The sequence below is a fragment of the Herpailurus yagouaroundi genome, unplaced genomic scaffold, assembly GCF_014898765.1.
Source record: "Herpailurus yagouaroundi ecotype Mexico unplaced genomic scaffold, PumYag 166, whole genome shotgun sequence".
NCBI classification, from domain to species: Eukaryota; Metazoa; Chordata; class Mammalia; order Carnivora; family Felidae; genus Herpailurus; species Herpailurus yagouaroundi.
In genome coordinates, this window is record NW_024412407.1 from 21,002,474 (window position 1) to 21,021,060 (window position 18,587).

Below are 18,587 nucleotides of genomic sequence, written 5' to 3' on the forward strand. Positions count from 1 at the left end.
TAAATAAGTAAAATTTTTAAAAAAGACATGGTAAGCCTTTGACTTATATCCTCCAGCTGTTTAGAACATGAATATCTATAATTTGTATTATTAGAGTCTTCGACATTTTCATCAGCTTACAATTTAGTATAGAAAATGTCGTCACAAGCATTGTCTCCTTTGTATTAGTTGAAGTAAGTCCCATTTACAAATAAGAAAACAAAGAGTTAAGTCACCAGACTCTGCTCTTTAGATAATTCAACTCAAACCTACATCTGATTTCAAGCTGAAGGTTGTTTTTACTATACTACTTTCTTGATAGCTTACTCTACACAGCATTGCTACAGATAGGGGTCACTATATGCCAAGGAAACATTAATTGGGTATTCTAACCTTCCAGGCACAAAGTGCAGGGCTTTATTTCTTCCTTTGCATACATCCGTAATATTTAAGAAATTTGGAAAGACAGCATTCTGATTGTGATGCATTTCATATTCTTCATCCAATCATCAGCAAACGCTGTAAGCTTTACCTTCGACTATTCCTAGATCTGACCTTTTCATCCCTCCTCCCGTACCACTTTGATCCTTTTCCCTCTTATTATAATAGCTTCCTAGCTGCTCCCTGGGCTCTGCTTTCACTCTTTCCTCCCCACAATCTAGTCTCCAGCCAGCAATCAAGTGAGGGTTTTGAATTGTAAAGCAGATCAAGGCATTTCTCTCCCTTTATCACTCAGAATAAGATCAAGTTCTTACAAGTATGTGCTTCAATCACATCAACTCCACTCCTGTTTTAGCCCTTTGCCTTTACAGCTCTCTAAGCCTAGAACATTCTTTCCCAGATTTATCTGCTCTGATGCTTTCCCTCTTCACTGAGACCTCTGGTCAATTACCCCCTTCTCAGAGGTCTCCCTTACCCACCCCATATAAAGTAGCACGTCCTCACCCTCGATCCCTTTATCCACGCTTTATTTTCACATAACACCCGATATACTTTTTTAAGTATATACACATATATTTGCTTATGGATAGTCTTCCACCATTAAAAGAGAGACTGCCCAAAAGTAGGGACCTTGTTCTTTTTACTACTGGATTGGAAAGGCGCAGGACAGGGCCTAACATATAATCATTTACCAGTCATGTGAGTGAATCTTTCATTTTCACTTTTAAGCATTTTTTTTGCTTCTGCTGTTAGTTTTCCTCCCTTAAAGTACTAGAATTCTACCCAGGCTTTTAAGCAAAGATGGTTTTTATAAGTGAATACACTTTACTTACTGTAAATGCTAAACAAATGTTAATCATCATTACAAGGGATTGCTATAGGGGTCACTGTGTTTAAATCCTAGAAAAAGCTGACACTCAAGTAAGTGCCAGAGTGAATCCCACCAAGATCCTCTGTGCACAGAGAAAGCAGCTGGGGATGAGCTGGGAGCAAAGGCAGAGCTTAGGGGAAGAAAGGGGAATGAGGTTTTGCCTAGGAGTCCTGGAATGAAACTGGTATCGTAAATGTAATTAAACCTGTTCTGTAGTCCATGAGACTGCATGGCACCACCTCACCCCAGCCACCTTCCACCCGCAGCAGTAAAAATATATTTTACACTTTCAAGTTCTAGACTTATTATAATAAAGACACATTTTTTAAGCAAATCAAACTTCAAGGGTGACTTTATTATCCCCTCCTCCCATTTTTAAAATTGAATAAAGGAAATTGTAACTTTTCCCTGCAATGTAGGCAGGGTTTTTCCCCTCTCCGTAGTCATGACATTATATTTTTTGACCCAGGTGATCATTTTCATTCAATGGAGGGTGGGTGTAAAAAAAAAAAAAACAAAAAAAACCCAACATATCCCATGCTGGGATGATGCAAGTGTGTGAGCTTGCCTATTAGAATATTTTTTCTTTTTGTCTTACAGGCCAGTCTGATTGTGCACATCCAGTTCAGAGGATGCTAATATAAACCTTGCCCACCTCTCTCAGCCCATCTTTCTTACTCAGACAGTTTCCAAGCAGCTCTCTGATGGAGACACAGTCTTCAGTTTCCCGGACAAATTGCGCCACGGCCTTTGCTCCTGGCAGATGGCCCCTCACTGTCTCACTTTTGACACTGTCCAGGACAACTCCTCTGATGTCTTTGGGCTTTCCTGGCACACCAAAGATGATAAATAGGCCCAGGCAATCCTCTCCTATCAAGTTACAGAAATCTTCCAGCTTATCGAATCTACTTCTCTTCCTGGAAGGCTCCTCTGGCCCGGGTTCTGGATGTGAGAAGTCGCAAGGCTTAGAAACCACAGGAGGAAGAGTAGACATCTGCAGGGTCTGCACTGCCAGCTGCAGCCTTATTTGCTTATCGGATCCCCAGAAGGTCCAAATCCAGTCTGCCCCAAACAGTACGGCTTGGTGCTTGGACATCTTGGTGGTGGTGAGCCACTCATCAACTCCCTTTTCTTGGCAGAAGGTGACAAAGTGGATTAAGAAGATCTCATTCAGAGTGTTTGAAGCTGGGCACAGGTTGCTCAGAGGATCTTCAAATCCAAGATAGTCCTTCAGTTTCTCAGCTGCATGGACTATCGCCTCACTGACAACCTCACCGACGCTGAAAACCTCTGTGCCGTCTTTCAGAGCCAACTGTTGTGATGGTTTTTGCCCCATGTTCTCTGCATCCCGTCAAGACTGCTTCCGAAGGTCACACGTGTGATCCTCATTCAGAGTGACTTCTTTTCCAGATTCAAAATCTTACAACGAAGTCACATCTGTTAACGTGGGCCCAGTTTTCCGACTCCACATTTATGTGGGGTAGCTAAGCGTATCTACACACAACTAAGCAAACACGTTAGGTCTCCCTGTTTGCCAATGAGGCGTGTTGTATTCATACAGATTCCTGCTGGCTTATTAAGTGAGAGATAACTAACCTTCACCAAAAACAGCTGTTCCTCTCTAGTTCTAGTCACTCAACTTTTAATATTTGGCAATCTCTTCCAAGACAGGTTTCCACTTTTCAGATTTTACTTAAATTAAAAGTAGCATTCAGTGTTTTAAAGAACCATACACCTCCTTCCATACAACTAATGTCTTCAACTTTGCTGGTGAGTCCTTTCCCTTTGCTTTTCCGATAACCCCTCTGCCGTGATTCCTCACCCCCGCCCCAGCCCAGCAGCCTGTTTCCTTTCATACAGAAATTCCTCTGAGTCCTCACATTTCTACCTGTTGATACGTGCTATAAGCCTCACCTCAATAAACGTATGGGAGTTTGTGAATTATAAAGCATTTGTGTCACTGTTCTCTACACCAGAAATAAAGCCCCGTGGGTATTCTGAACAAAGGAAAATAAAGTCACAGACAACAAAAATGAGGCAATCATCAATTGACTTTATTTCTTTTCATATGGTAATACCAGCAGTGTACAACATTTCGTAAATAAAATATATATCGTCAAAAAAATCTGAACTTTATCACATATCATCAGTTATGTTACACTGTCCTGAATAAAGAATATTTGGCATCTATAACAGTCTCCTGGTATTGTGTTAACCAGGTTTGGATAAGAAACTGTTTTTCAAATGGTGACAGATGTTTGCATTAAAATAAAACACTAATATGTAAGGAGTCCAATACAGTTACCAAACGACTAGTGGGGAGCAAAAGATTATTATTAGCATCAAATCATTTTAGTAATGAATAAACAGCAATTTAGTTCGACAGGCCCTTGTTGAAAAGCTTGATAACTTGCTAATAGCTTGCGAGATCACACAACCGACATTCAAACAGAATTTATAAGCACGTCCACTGGCGTGTATGGAACTGCTCCCCCTGTGCCAGTTTGTGAAAACCTGTCTTTCCCAAGTTGGCTATTAGGAGAAGTGATGTAGTAGTGAATAAAACATAGAATAATTTTTCTAATACCCCTTAAAAAGTGATAAACAGTCATTTCTTGATAAATGATATTTGGGCCCTGTGCGATCAACAATCATGAACTACATTTTCATATCGCAATACAGCCATTATAAAACTCATGTTGTAGCCTCAGACTTCTTGAACCCTGGGACAAAATGTCCAAATATTCAGCTTCTTAAAAAAAAAATCTCATTCATTGATAGCCTGAGAAATGTACGTTCAATAACATAAGGTAGACAGTGTTTTGATGTAATGAACTATTTAGCAAAGAGGAAAACAAGAAGCTTTAATACTGTAAAGGTTTTTGTTTTGTTTTGGTTTCTTCAGAAATCATTTCTATGTCTACATTTTGGGGGAACTCCTGAATGCATTCAAGTTAAGAGTATTTAAATGTCTCTTGAGTTCTTCCTTTGGAGGTAAAAGGATCCAAGATTAAGGTTGAACTTCTTAACTCTTCAACAATTTTGTGATGTATCATCAAGGGAGGGGTATTTCAGATATACTAATTTGGTTGGAATGATCAACAGCATTACAATTCAGTTGTGGAGAAGGAAAGATCATCCCAACCTTTCCATGAAACCAGCTGGTCCATGAAAATTCTGATCGCTGTGTTTGCTTTTCACCATCTGCCTTATGTCACAAGATAAAAGTTCTATTTTCTATGTACTAAATATGTACACATATTTTAAAAAATATATAAAAAAGGACCACGGGAGGCAAGGGGAGGTGTGGCTGGCACTTAGCGGGCACACTGAATGCTTAAAGAAATTCCACCTATTGATTTTGAAAGCAGACGATGCTCTGCTTTGATGGCTGTGGTGCTGTCACACGGACGGACGCAGACGTGACAGAGTCATTCACAGACTGCTTCCTGCTTCCCACATCCTGCATACCGTGAAGGGGAATGGCAACACGACGGTAAAACACTCATATTAAATGCAATACTTTAAATATAATATATCACAGATTTGTACATTAAATAGAAGAAAAACGATTATCGTCTCATTCACCAGTGTCTCCTTTTTCGTGGCGTCTTCAGAACGGGCACATACCCCCTGCTTTCGGTTTCCACTTCCACATGAGAAGTTGGAATAATAGACAGTAAACAATCTGCTGCTTGTTATGTGTTCTGTGAGTGTTTGAGAAAGAAGGTGGAGAAAAGGCGAGGGGCTCCTGATGCTCATTTGAGGGCCGTGGTTTAAACGTTGGAGTCCTCGTCGGTGATGCTGGCACTGGGGGAACGGGCGGCGAAGTCTCTGAACATGTCGTCCTCCTTTAACATGTGCTGGGAAACAAGGAGACGGGGGTCACACACACTGGAAGCCACGAGCTCAGAACTACACATCCTCCATGAAACATGTAGTCCTTTGGGGTTATTTTTTTTTTAACATTTATTTAATTTTTGAGACAGAGAGAGACAGAGCATGAATGGGGGAGGGTCAGAGAGAGAGGGAGACACAGAACCAGAAGCAGGCTCCAGGCTCTGAGCTGTCAGCACAGAGCCCGACGCGGGGCTCGAACTCACGGACCACGAGATCATGACCTGAGCTGAAGTCAGCCGCTTAACCGACTGAGCCACCCAGGCGCCCCCTTTGGGATTATTTTTAAACATATCTTGGAGAATTAACATTTTAAACTCATTTTATAGACTTACCGTTAGATTGTTGATGCCTTCAGAGAACGCACCTATCTGTCTCACTGTCCCTTCTGAATCTTCCATCTGCAAAGAACATACCATAACATGACCTCCTCATTTGCACAATTTCAAAGAAAGCACAGCAAAGTGAGCAAAAGTCTAAGAATAACGTGAGTGACACTGAATGGGATGGGTGCAACAGAACACTTCTTTTTTTAAAATGTTTATTTATTTTGAGAGAAGAGAGAGGGAGGGAGGACAAGGGGGACAGAGAGAGGGAGGGAGGGAGAAGGGGGAGGGGCAGAGAGAGAGAGAGAGAGAGAGAGAGAGAGAGAATTCTAATCAGGCCCCATGCCCCCAGCGCAAAGCCCGATGTGGGGCTCAATCCTACCTACTGTGAGATCATGACCCAAGCAGAAATCAAGAGTCAGGGGCACCTGGGTGCCTCAGTCAGTTGAGTGTCTGACCTCAGCTCAGGTCATGATCTTGCGGTTCGTGAGTTCGAGCCCCATATTGGGCCACTGCTGTCAGCCTGTCAGCTCAGAGCCCACTTCAGATCCTCTGTCCCCCTTCCCTCTCTCTGCCCCTCCCCTGCTTGTGCTCTCCTAAAAATAAATACTAAAAAACAAAGGAAAAAAGAAAGAAATCAAGAGTCAGATGCTTCACCGACCGAGCCACCCAGGTGCCCCACAACAGAACACTTCTGATGAAACCTCCTTTCGTTACTGTAACCAGACATTAAATACTAGATGAAACAAGACTACCACATATAGTGCAATGCTCTGATGTTGACAATGACACCAAAGGATTGGTGTTGAAAGGGTAGTATTCAAATCCATGACTTCATACTGAAAAGGCTAACAGCTGTGTATTTCTGACTTGATTTAACACACAGATTTCCTTAACACAGAGACGATATAACATAGGTGAATAGCTCAGGCTTTGGAGCTGGCCTGGCAAGTTGGAATCCCAGTTCTTCTAGCAGCTCTTCTATCTTGGGTAAGTTACTGAATCTGTGCCTCGGTTTCCTTCTCTCTAGAATGAGGATAACCATGCTCTGTAGGTTTTAGGGTCACCATGAAAGTTCATATATGTTATGTGCTCAGGAGAGTGCCTGAAACATAGTAAGCAATCTGGAAGTTGTTGACTATTACCTTATCATTATCTTTATTTTATGGTGTTTGAGGAAAAACTGATTAGTAGACATAGTGCATGAAGTTTCCATTTTAGTGTTTCAATGCTGGAGGAACTTTCGTATACAGTGTTGCATTTACCTGCTCTAACCGGTCTAACTCATCTTCATCATACAGGCGCATGTCCAAACCAGGTTTAAATCCTTTCTTGCATGTACTTCCTGATGCCTGTCCCAATTCCATTGGACAAACATATTCTTCCCCATCTTCCTGTTTCTTCTTTCTCAGATTCCCAAAATTGCTGAAGGTCAGTTTCTTTGGCTTTAAAAGAAGAGCAAACATACAGGGATTTCATAAAATTCATGTGGCAAAAGATCAATAACATGCGTAATTATGCATTCCAACTACAGAGAAAATCAGTCGGATGATTCCATTGGTGTAACAAACATAAAAGCATCCTGGGTGTATGACTGACGCACCCAAGTATGATAACTAATCCTTATTATGAAGCTCAGAAGACTAAGCTTGTTCTCCTCATTCATACCAATTAGCTGGGTAGTCACTGTGAAAAGTCAAAAATGTCAAGAGCCTTGGTTTTGATTAAACAGGACTTCATGCAATGAGATGTCTCAGAGATGAATCCAATTTTGCAAGGTTTTCCCATCTAAAATGAACACAAGAAAATGGACCTGACTTGTATTTTCTTTTCGGGGAAGCTATGATGATCGTAGACGCCTGTTATGCTTCCATAACAGGATCGGTGGCTGTTAGAAGAATCCTCGCTCATTTGGAGACAGAACTTCCAGTGATACTTGGAAGAGAAATTCCATAAGCAGATGGTGATCAGGCTGATGCTGAGAATTTTCTTTTCATAATGTTTATTTTATTTATTTTGAGAGACAGAGAGAGAGAGAGGGAGAGACGGAGAGAGGGAGTGCATGCAGGGGAGGGGCAGCGAGAGAGAGAGGGAGAGAAAGAACTCCAAGCAGGCGCCATGCTGTCAACGCAGAGCCCAAAGCAGGGCTCGATCTCACAGTTTGTGAGATCATGACCTGAGCAGAGATCAAGAGTCAGACGCCTAACCGACTGAGCCACCCAGGTGCCCCATGATACTGAGAATTTAGGTACCACAGAATCTCTTAGACGTTTCAAATCCAGTACATCTTTTAAGGGAGAAAAGGAGCTGAAGAGAAAGTGTCAGGAAGGTAGAGGAGGTAATAAACAACAACAACAACAACAACAACAACACATTATATGTATGTACATAAAGAACTTGGTACATATTTGTGGAGAAGCTGATAAACCCTATCTCCACATTAAGTTGGTTGAGATAACAGACACATAAGAGTGCACTTTTTTAATTTTTTAAAAAATCTTTATTTTTTGAGAGAGAGAGGCAAAGTGCAAGTGGGGGAGAGACAGAGAGAGAGAGGGAGACACAGAATCTTAAGCAGGCTGAGCTGTCAGCACAGAGCCTGACATGGGGCTTGAACCCTCAGACCATGAGACCATGACCTAAGTAGAAGTTGGACACTCAACCGACTAAGCCACCCAGGTGCCGCCCACTGAGAAATGATTTAAAAGAAGAAAAAGTAATCTGAATTTGGTATGACCCATGAATCTGGGTCAGTCTGGAAAGAGTCATTCTCTGCTGGTCTACCTTGAATCATTTCTTAAGTATCTTTTTCTAACTTTCAAGGCTGGCCAACTGTAAGCCAGACAAGCTGAATCTGTGTGAGAAGAAATCCTCCTCTTAGAATGGATTTATCCACAGAACAACTGCAATCGATAGTTGAGCCCAAGTTGCAAACTCTCTGTGTTCGCAATGTACTGACTGCATGCCAACATCATACTCTTCGTTACTGTTAACGCTAATAAATGATTCGAGTAAAGAAGCCCCCAAAAAGAAACTTTCAAAAATCCATTTTCTTACTTACTCTTAAAAATGGATGCACTATCAGGGACACCTGGGTGGTGCAGTCAGTTAAGCATCTGACTCATGATCTCAGCTCAGGTCGTAGTCTCACAGTTCGTGAGTTCAAGTTCTGCATCAGGCTCTGCACTGATGTTGGAGAGTCTGCTTGGAGTTCTGTCTCTACTTCTCTCTGACCCTCCCCCACTTATGCTCTTTCTCTCTTTCTCAAAAGAAATAAACTTTAAAAAAAATTTTTTTTTAAAAAATGATGGACTAGCAATTCATCCACAAAACTTTACAAACCCCACAAAAATGCCTGACCCAGATGCGTAAAAACTGAGCCCCCGCTTTAGTTTTTGCTTTAAGCAATTATTAGAAGGCACAAGCTCGGACCAACCTTCACTTTGGCAGTGGCTGTTAGAAGTACATAATCTGGTAACTCCATGGCATCACGCTTTTGGTGCTGGGCCTCAGCACCAATCAGAAGGTTGAAATGAGTGGCCAAATGTCTTCGCAAGAGGGTCTTACTTGGTGGGATATTCAATAACTGAGCCATTGTTTCTACATTAAAACGAGGTTCTAGAACCTAGAAGAAACATTAAGATCGTTTAAGGCACCACAAACCATGTACGTCTGCCCTGTGCTTTATAATTTGCAAAGCTCTTTCATTTAGTTATCACCAATGACCCCTCAACTACCCAGTGAGACAGACCAAGTATGAACCTCGATCTTCAAGCCACACACCTTTTCTTTATCTTGCCTAAGCTAGTGAGAAGTAGAGCTGGTCCTGACATCCAGGCAGTACCAAAGTTAGGGCTCCTAGCTCTCTGAAGTGGTCTCTGGGATGCCTTTGGAAGCCAGCTCCTTGCACAACATCAACATGCAGAAATACAATCTGTATGTTTGTAGGTGTTTCAAAACATGATCATATGAGGGCCAGTGGCCAGTGTCTCTTACCCAACATAAGAGACAATAAATGAGAAACAGGTTTAAATCTGGTCTAGAGTTATATGACATAAAGAAAAACCATGGGAAAAAATGCTCAGAAAGTAAAGACTCACTAGAAATGGTACCAGAGGGTTCGGTTAGGTGACTCTAGGGTATGACAAGCAAACTGATAATATCCTACTCATGAGACTAATGGAAACAACATGCTAAGAAGTCAATTTTTAAATTAAAAGAGAGTTTTACCATGAGCCCACCATGAACACCACTGCCTCTGAGATTGGGGGCATATTCTGCCAAGTCCACGGAGCGCAGCCACTCCATCACACGATGGTTGGTCCACTGCTGAACCTCTGACGGGGTGATGCTATTCTATGAGAACAAACACCAAGAGCTTCAGTCGTTGACGATGGGATTCCAAACATTAAAACTTCAAATTCTAAAAAGTCTGCTGCAAAGAGCAGTTACTTGATGTCCCACTCAGTGTTTACACAAAGAGTGAAAAGGTATTTACTGGTCTGAATTTTGTTTTAAGGCATCCATGTTATGGTTTCAAGCTTTTTTACAAACTAATAAAGCAGTGCTTTAGGGAAAGCGAGTCTTTTTTTTGTTTTTAGTTTATTTATTTATTTTGGGGGGAGCAAGGGCAGAGAGAGAGGAAGACAGAGAGGGAGAGAGAGTACCAGGTAGGCTCCACGCTATCAACACACAGCCCAACATGGGCCTCGAACTCATGACCTGTGACATGATGACCTGAGCCGAAATCAAGAGTTGAAGAGTTGGACACAACCAACTGAGCCACTCAGGCGCCTCAAGAAAACCAAGTCTTTGTAGTGATATTTAACTCTGTGGCTTAAGGAAGCAGAAAAATACACCCAAGAAAAGGAGGAAGGGTAATTAAACAATCTTTGTGTTTTAGTTACACAGGTGGAGCTGTCATGGGGGGAATGGAAGGAAGGTAGGAAAACAAAGCCCCAGAAAGTAATGAGGTTGGAATGGAAGCTCTGTGGAAACCAGAAGCTACTCCTGCAGACTCCACAAAGAAATGGGTGTTTGCTCTGCACACACACACACACACACACACACACACACACACACAGTCTCACGCATGGAAAGTGCAGGCTGTATAATAAATCTGAACCCCAGGTGCTACCTCATCAGATGGCCGCCTCCGCAGACAGTTTGGTTCAAAGTTATTGATCCTCAGGACCTGAATAGCCCTTTTGATACTGAGATGGTGCAGCACACTCACAACCTTCAAAGACAGTAAGTCATCCTGCAAAAAAGAACAAAAAGAGGAACTCGCTGAGCTCTAAGGATCTTCTTAGGGAAATCTCAGAAAACCTGAGCAAAAGTAGAAAAGCCCCCTAACCAAAATGCCTCCAGTGCTTGTCAGTGTTTTCAAACCTTTTATTTAGTAACAAAACCTTTTTTCCTGTTCCAAACAAAATCCTCTCCAGGACCCCATTAAAAAGAAAAAAAAAAAAATTAATGTTCCAACAGAAGCCAACTTCTACCTGTTTCTCTTCCAGACATTCTGAGATAGGACCATGGGACCCCACAGCTCTGAAGAGCATTTTTGAAAAGCACCTGCTGGGTCACTGCAAAAAGTGATCCTCTTTGAAGTGATGTGTTAAGAGCACATGATGTTCACTGACGATCACAGCTTGGTTTTCTGAGCTAAGGCACATCACCGTTTTAGGGAAAACCAGAGGACTGTCTCTGCTATACTATTCCCCCAGCCTCAAAAAATCTCTAGTTCTGGATTATTATGCTTTAACTAGCAGATGCTGTGAATAATTTTGGAAACTTTATGTTGATCAATGCAAAGGTTTTGGTGAGAGTTAAAAGGAAGTTGTAAGTAGCAACATATAGCACCACCAGTTCCTTAAAAGGGTACCTTTCGCCAGTCTGTGGTTACTGGGAATGTTTCAAACATACCAATCACACCAAAACAAATTACTTCAGAAGGTGATGTGGAGGGCAGTGTCAAGATAAGCACCAGTCTACTTCCAAACACACCCAGAAAATAAAACAAGAATAACATCCATTTTAGGCACACCTTACTGATAGCATGCTTCTTGGGGGGGGGGGGGGGGGAGGGAGGGGAGGGTTGGAAGGGGAGGCAGATCTATTACAGAAATAGTTTTTAAATAAAAATATTAGACAATCAGCTAAAATTCTTAAGGCTACTAACTGAGCAAACATTTTTTCCCTGAAAATTTTCTGGATAAATTTCTTAAAGGCAATGCCTTATGGTAAGTTAGAAAGAGCATTTCACATATTTTAATCTAAGAGCGAGACACCCATTCAAAACATTCCCAGGTGGGCTATTTTCAACTAATTAAAGTACCAGATTAAAAAAATTTTAAATGCATAATGATTGAAATGTATATACAAGGCTAATTATTTTAGCTTAAGGGATTTTAAAAGTAGGGGCTATTTTCTTTTAAATCAAACCAGACTTTTTTTAGATTTAAAAACAGCTTTCATTTTTAAGTAATTTTAGATTTACCGAAGAGTTATCAAAGCAGAGCAAAGTCCCATATATCCTTCATTCAGCTTCCCCTTATGTTAACAACTTATATAACCATGACATAGTCATCAAAACGAAGGAGTTAACATAGATTATAAAAAATGATAACTAAACTGCAGACTTCATTCAAATTTCACCAGTTTTTCCACTACGTCCTTTCTCCGTTCCAGGATCCAACCCAGGGTACCACATTAAAAACAGATTTTTTGTGACTTAGAACTCCTAGGGTCAAATTTTCTAGGATAATATATTCTTTTATAGCCACAAAAGTTATATGCACTTCCTTTGTGATTTTAAGCCTGAATCTGCTCGCATTCCTGCAGGAACAAACCTATACCTAGACGGGCAGGCAAGAATTTACTAAATTTGTTTTAGGCTGAGCATTAAGAGCAGGAATCTGGAAAAAGCTTAGGTTCAAATGCTCTGTGACTTTCTACCACTTTCCAGCTGTGGAAAGCTGGCTAAGTTACTCAATTTCTCAGTTCTTTCACTCCCTCGTCTAAAAACTGGGGACAAGAAGAGTGCTAACTCAAGTTCTGCTGAGACTTGAGTATTAATATGAGTATAGTGCTTGCAAGAGAGTGCCTGGTACACAGTAAATGTTCAATCAATGTACCACATGTTGGGTGTTATTGCAAGCAGGTATACGTTACGTGCCCACCAAGGTATGGACTTGGGTTCAATGACACAGAAGAAAACAAAGCCCATCAGATGAACCTCAAATTTGATCCTGAAAAAATTGGTGTTTGAAAATTTCAACTTATTTAAAGAAGATACTATGGTAGATGGTTCCAGAGCCCAGCTGACAAAAGGCCCTTTAAATAAAAGCATCTAATGTAATAGTACACTAATAGTCCTATGGAATCTAGAATAGGTTCTCCTGGAATCTGTCTCTCCCCACTGTTGTAAAGTAGGGACAAGTCCTTCCACCTCTTGGATGGAAGGCTAAAAATAAACAATAATGAAGGAATCAGAGGTGGTCTACCTCACCCTACTTCTTCTTTACCCTGGTAACTCCTGCCCTAGTCAAATGGAGCTGAAGTGGGAAAGGAAGCAAGTTTCAGGTAATAGTCTCTAAAGTGGAAGGGAGGAGAGAAGACAAGTCTCTGTAGATGTCAGGTCAGAAGGACGGTCTCTTCTGAGTGGATACTGCATATAGGCATGTGTAACTCAGAAATTGCCAGGGCTTCAAAACTCTACATTCTTATTTTTAAACATCTTTATTACATATAATTCACATACTAGAACATTTATGCAAAGTGTGCACCTCAATTGTACATTGTTGAATATATATAAAATCAACTTTCTGGACAGCTTAGTTATTTTTTTAAAGTTTATTTATTTTGAGAGGAAGAGAGAGAGAGAGAGAGAGAGAGAGAGAGAGAGAGAGGATATAGAGAATACCAAACAGGCTCTGTGTTGTCAGCACAGAGCCCAACATGGTGCTTGATCTCACAAACCGTGAGATCATGACCTGAGCAGAAATCCAGAGTTGGACACTTAACTGACTGAGCCACCCAGGTTCCCCATGGACAGCTTAGTTTAGATTAGGTTTCACATAGCTTAAATCAGAGTTTCAAATTTCCCAGTGGTGTTGCAATCATCAAATCCTACAACTTCAACTTAACAGAAAATATTACTGCTCTTCTCAAGTTAAGGCAACACCTTCAAACCCTGGTGGAATCATTTTGAAAACAATGTATTTTACTCACTCTATTTCCATGTATCTCAGAGAAAAACAATTTTACCTCTCCCCACCTCCAAAAAAAAACTGGGAGTAAATCACTTACAACAGTCATGTAATGGAGCATTCGACCATCTACTCGTCCTTCATCAAACTGCGTCTTGTACTGGGGGAGACCAATATCATCCAACCATCCTAAAGGAGAGAAATCAGTGTTGTTAGTGAGGCACAGAACACCTGTACTTATGATTAAAAAGAAAAAGCAGCTTTACTTTTTCATTCATTCGTTTGTTCGTTCATTCATTCATTCATAAATGAATGAACCCTCTTACGAGTGACCCAGTTGAAATCCAGCTTTCCGTGATTGGTTTCTTCTTCGGATCCCAGGGCTTGCAGTGCCAGCTGGAGTTTCTTTCGATGAAGTGAATGCTTAATTCCAAGTTCCTAAAATAATAAACAGAAACACCAGCTTTACAATTCTGTCAATATGGGCTGGATACCACTGGCAAAAAATGCAAATTCTCCCCAAGGGAAGCTAGTGTTAAAGAGTCAACAATCACATTAAATCAGTGTACTAACTCAGGTTAGTGAGATGTTGCTGAACAAAAGCCCTCTAGAAAGCCAAGACCACTGCAATTAGTTTAGTGGCATGCTATACTCCCTACTAGGCTCCTTCCTTCGCAAGACTGGGATTATAGCACACAAAAGAAAAATTCTACTGTTTTTGTACTAAATGTTAAATAATCAGGAAGAAATGTTAAATAATTAGACATAAGATGTAAGGCTCCTTTTCTTTCCCCCTTAATGTAAAGCTGAATTGCATACGTTACATTGAGAAGTGGGGCCCATGCTAAGCCACAGAATGATTTTGAGAAATATGAGCTTAAGGTTTATTATTATGTCTATACAACTATTTCTCGTTAAAATGCCCAGTGGCTTACATGTTTCATAAAGAACCATTAAGACCAGGTACTTCTTGTTAAGTCCGTGAAATAAAGAAAAAAAAAAGAGTGTGAAGCAGAAAACATAAATGTTTTCAAGAGTACTGACTGGCTCCACCCACTCCCCTTTCTAGAAATCCTACATTCATAGTCTCTTTCTCAGTATCCATTGTCTAAACAAACAGAGAAGTAGTCACCTTCTCTAGATCTTGTTGAGAAGCCTGCAAAAGTGTTTGGCCAGATGCAATCCAATGCTTTCCAGAATTCAGGTAGGACCCCAAGCCTTGTTCCACAAGCCAATTGCAAACTTGTTCCTTGGTCCATTTGGCAAATGGCATGTCCAAGTCACTGTAGGAAAAGGAACAACTGCATGAAAAACAATTCAGAGGCCAACCCTGTGACTTATCATCAAGACTGAACAACTATATACCGAATTGACATGGGAATTCCCTGGTGGTACCCATTTGACCATGGAAAGTTTCAGGACATATTTGGAGGAGGAAATGGCACTGGAGTTAAAAGTACCTCATAAGACCATGGTTTTTATTTCAAATGTAACTACAAAAGATTCAATATGATTGTGCAAGAACGTGTCATATGGAAGAAAACCAAGTTGAAAGAACAAGTCAAGTCACTGTGCTAGTTTCAATCAATGTTGCTTGAAGACTGAATTCCAAAACAGAAAACACTAGGTTAGACTGAAAGAAATCAAGTCTAACTTGAGTTAACTTTAGCAGAATTACGGTTTCTCTCCAGGTGGTAACCAATGGGAAGAGAGCAATATGCCATCACTGAGTATAGAAAAATGTAAACAACGACAAAAGAAAAATGTAATCAAAGCAAAGTTCTGGGTTTTTTGGTTTTTTACTTTGACACACAGTGCGTTCCTCTTTGAAAAAAAAAATGTGTAAATAAACAAGACTTTTTTTTTTTCTAAAGCACAAGGAAGTCCTCTACTGTGTACAAAGAGAACATATGGCAAACGAGACTCCAGTATTTGAAGAAAGCCAGAGTTTCCTCCTTGATGAAACTTGTGTCCAGTCTTCTGCGTGAGTGGGAGGGACCATGTTTAAAGGGTTTCTAGCCCATTATCACATTCAAAAGATTTAGTATCAATGATTTGTACTAGATGTTTGCCAACCCCACCCTCTTTATTCTTAGTAGGTCAGTGTAGTAATCTCAAACCGGCCCTAAATTGGGATAAGAGTGAAGGAAAAGTTAACAGAGTCTTAACAGAGAAAACATCACAAGGTCCTGATAAATTTAATAATTCTGATAGAATTTACATCTTTAGGTGCTTTCACAGAATCCATTAGTCATTAATGTTGCTTGAACAGTTACCATTTGCCCGATACTTAATGCATATAAACTCAATTACCTTTTGGGGAATGTACTAATTAACACCATGGAAACAAGGGCACAGAGCATGGAAGTAGTTGCTCAAGGTGACCCAGGTTATAGGAAGTGGTAAGGCCAGAAATCAGATCCAAACAGTCCAGAACTTAACGACTATGCTATCCCATCTCTCCAGAGTTGTGCTTTAGAGTACTTACAGTAATTATTTTCTCTGTCAAATTTAAGTCCAAACATCATTCCAACCGAGACGTTGCTGACACTTTAGCTCTGGTCCCTCCCCTAGCTCACAGAGCCCCCCATCTTCTGCATGATTTTCACCAACCAATGCCAAATGGCACTGCCCTATAAAGATGATGGACCCTTTCGCTAGGCATAACAGTAAGCAAAGGATTCCACCATCCAACCCAGGGACAATAAATACTAACATCGCAGGTGTTCACGGCCATGACACTTAAGTAGACATGTAAAAAGTTCATTCATTCGGCTGTTCTCACCTGTTAGACTGTCCCAAATCTCGAGACCAACCCAGTCGCGGCCCTGCGGTTGCCCTTGTTCCTCCTCTTTTGAATTCAGGCTCAGACATGTCATCTGGATTGAATGTAGTTGACTGACTTCTCCTAAGTCTGAACAGAAGACACAATACCACGTTGCCTTGTATGAGACCTGAAGAGACCTTAGACTTTAATCAGAACATTGCTTATGTATGGTCGGAACAGATACTTGGATTTCAATGTTAACTGAGACCCAATGAGTTAATGAATGCCAGATCACAATCTTCCTTCCATAAAGGGAACACAAAAGACTTAAAGTTTCACGCTTCTTTCCCGCCAATTTTCCATTTACTCCTACGTTTGAGCAACATATAATACAAAGCCCACTCCATTTGTGTGCTCTGTTACTTACTTTCCAAAGAGTTTCATGATACCTCTGGATTTCTTTTTGGAATCTGGCGATGGCGGAGATATCTGGAAGGGACTACTTCCCGGCGCATCTTTTGGCCGGGAAGATACACCAGCAAGATCTAGGTGCTCAGCTGTCTCCTTCTCTGTTTCAGCTATTCCAAGAACAGAATACAAACTCAATGAGCTTTAAGTATGGAATGAATGTGACTAAATGTTATTAACCTTTTTGGTTTTAGCAATTGTTATACATTCTTCTTCTGTTGTTCTTTCATCAGTGATTTACAAATAGTACCCTACAAATACTAAAAATGGAACACAGATGTATGTTTTGCTCTGTTGGCTGTTCTGTATAAATTAACAGTATGTAGAATATTTTGTATGATATTGTGTATAGATTAACTTACAAGTGATAGCCTCTTTGAGATTCAAAGGTATGAGAGGATTGTAATAATCTTTCCTCGAGTGATTGAATTCATAATGAAATCATTCTTAATCTTCGCAAAGCACTTGGTACTGTGGACTCCCTCCTACATTCTTCAACATCACCATCTCCTTCACCTTCTTGTTATGACACTCTCCCAAATCTGCCATCTGATAGTTTCTTCTTTGCTGTAGCACCTGTTCTCTTCCTCTTTCACTCCAAGATTCTGCTCTACATCCCCTTAGTAGGATCTCTAGACAAGCTCACCCACTCCACGCTCAGCACTAAATGATGGCTTCCCTCATATATAAGCAGCTGGTATCAAAACCTGTGGACCTAATCTCTCTCCCCAGGCTCAGTATACGAACATCTATGGATACTCCCAATTTGGTGTGCCAGGGACATCTTGAACTCAACAAACCATGCAATTTTCCTGAGTCTTCTCTTAAATTTGCTTTTTAAATATTTCCTTAATACTAATTAATATTCTCCCTCTTACTCCAGTTCAAACTCTTTGTCATAGTCTTTTCACTCCCTCCTCTCCTTTGCCATTTACATCAAATCTCAGTTACCAATTTCCATCAATTCTTTTTGCAAGAGATGTATTCCTATTTATCTCTTGTTATGTGTTGAGAAAAGAATGAACTGATAGGCATAAAATTTTCTTTAGATATAAAATCAGTACCTGTTGATTCTGCCTTGAAAGAATAACATCCAAATTTGCTACTCCTCAGTTTCTGAGCATTAACTAGCTTAATTCATTCAGCTGTCCCTTCATGGATGATCCCACACTAGCAAACACAAGGGGTACTGTTTCCTCAATGTGAGACTGTATGCTTTTTCAGGAAAGTAAAAATTGTACACAAATCACAGGAACGATGTTTCAGCAAGATAAAAAGTTGCAGAGATTGACTTTTCTATGAAGCACAGCTGTGATTATAGGTTATAATAAGCAGTACTCGGCTCTTAGCATTGACAATTTATTTCTTCTGAGAAAGATGCAAAAAAATTTGAAAATAGTTGTCTGGATTTTATCCCATGTTTATCCTAGAAATGTAAGACTACAAAGAAAGAGGTTACCTTTACTGACCCACATGAAGAGGCATGTGGGTACCTACGCAAGATAATAAAACCAAAATCCAAAGGAGCCTTTGAAACCCTAAAGCCATCATGGGTACTGGCATGCCTGAAAATGTTGCCTAACTCACCCTCATTTAAGAAGCATCCTATTCTTATTTTTTGTCTTGAG

At 40.5% G+C, this 18,587-nt stretch overlaps 2 protein-coding genes across 10 annotated transcripts in view; both read right to left on the reverse strand.

Moving 5' to 3' along the window:
- Positions 1 to 1,892: 1,892 nt before the first annotated feature.
- On the reverse strand, positions 1,893 to 2,692 carry REP15 (RAB15 effector protein). The gene has a single exon (XM_040488580.1). It carries the CDS (start codon positions 2,625 to 2,627, stop codon positions 1,917 to 1,919), a length of 711 nt encoding a protein of 236 aa, XP_040344514.1. The 5' UTR covers positions 2,628 to 2,692; the 3' UTR covers positions 1,893 to 1,916.
- A 632-nt stretch (positions 2,693 to 3,324) lies between these two features.
- Positions 3,325 to 18,587, reverse strand: part of PPFIBP1 (PPFIB scaffold protein 1) — a 178,674-nt gene continuing 163,411 nt past the window's right edge. For all 9 annotated transcript variants that reach the window (XM_040488566.1, XM_040488571.1, XM_040488569.1 and 6 more), the window contains 11 exons: positions 16,919 to 17,069; positions 16,510 to 16,638; positions 14,857 to 15,007; positions 14,051 to 14,162; positions 13,825 to 13,913; positions 10,652 to 10,774; positions 9,745 to 9,870; positions 8,951 to 9,139; positions 6,780 to 6,959; positions 5,524 to 5,589; positions 3,325 to 5,154 (listed from right to left, as the gene is read on the reverse strand). In XM_040488566.1, coding sequence (XP_040344500.1) covers positions 5,068 to 5,154; positions 5,524 to 5,589; positions 6,780 to 6,959; positions 8,951 to 9,139; positions 9,745 to 9,870; positions 10,652 to 10,774; positions 13,825 to 13,913; positions 14,051 to 14,162; positions 14,857 to 15,007; positions 16,510 to 16,638; positions 16,919 to 17,069 — 1,403 coding nt within the window. In that variant the 3' untranslated portion in view covers positions 3,325 to 5,067. The remainder of the gene's footprint in view (positions 5,155 to 5,523; positions 5,590 to 6,779; positions 6,960 to 8,950; positions 9,140 to 9,744; positions 9,871 to 10,651; positions 10,775 to 13,824; positions 13,914 to 14,050; positions 14,163 to 14,856; positions 15,008 to 16,509; positions 16,639 to 16,918; positions 17,070 to 18,587) is intronic.

Bases quoted from the DNA above. Each gene is read 5' to 3' on its own strand.
- REP15 (XM_040488580.1), bottom strand. From the start codon at position 2,627: ATGGGGCAAAAACCATCACAACAGTTGGCTCTGAAAGACGGCACAGAG.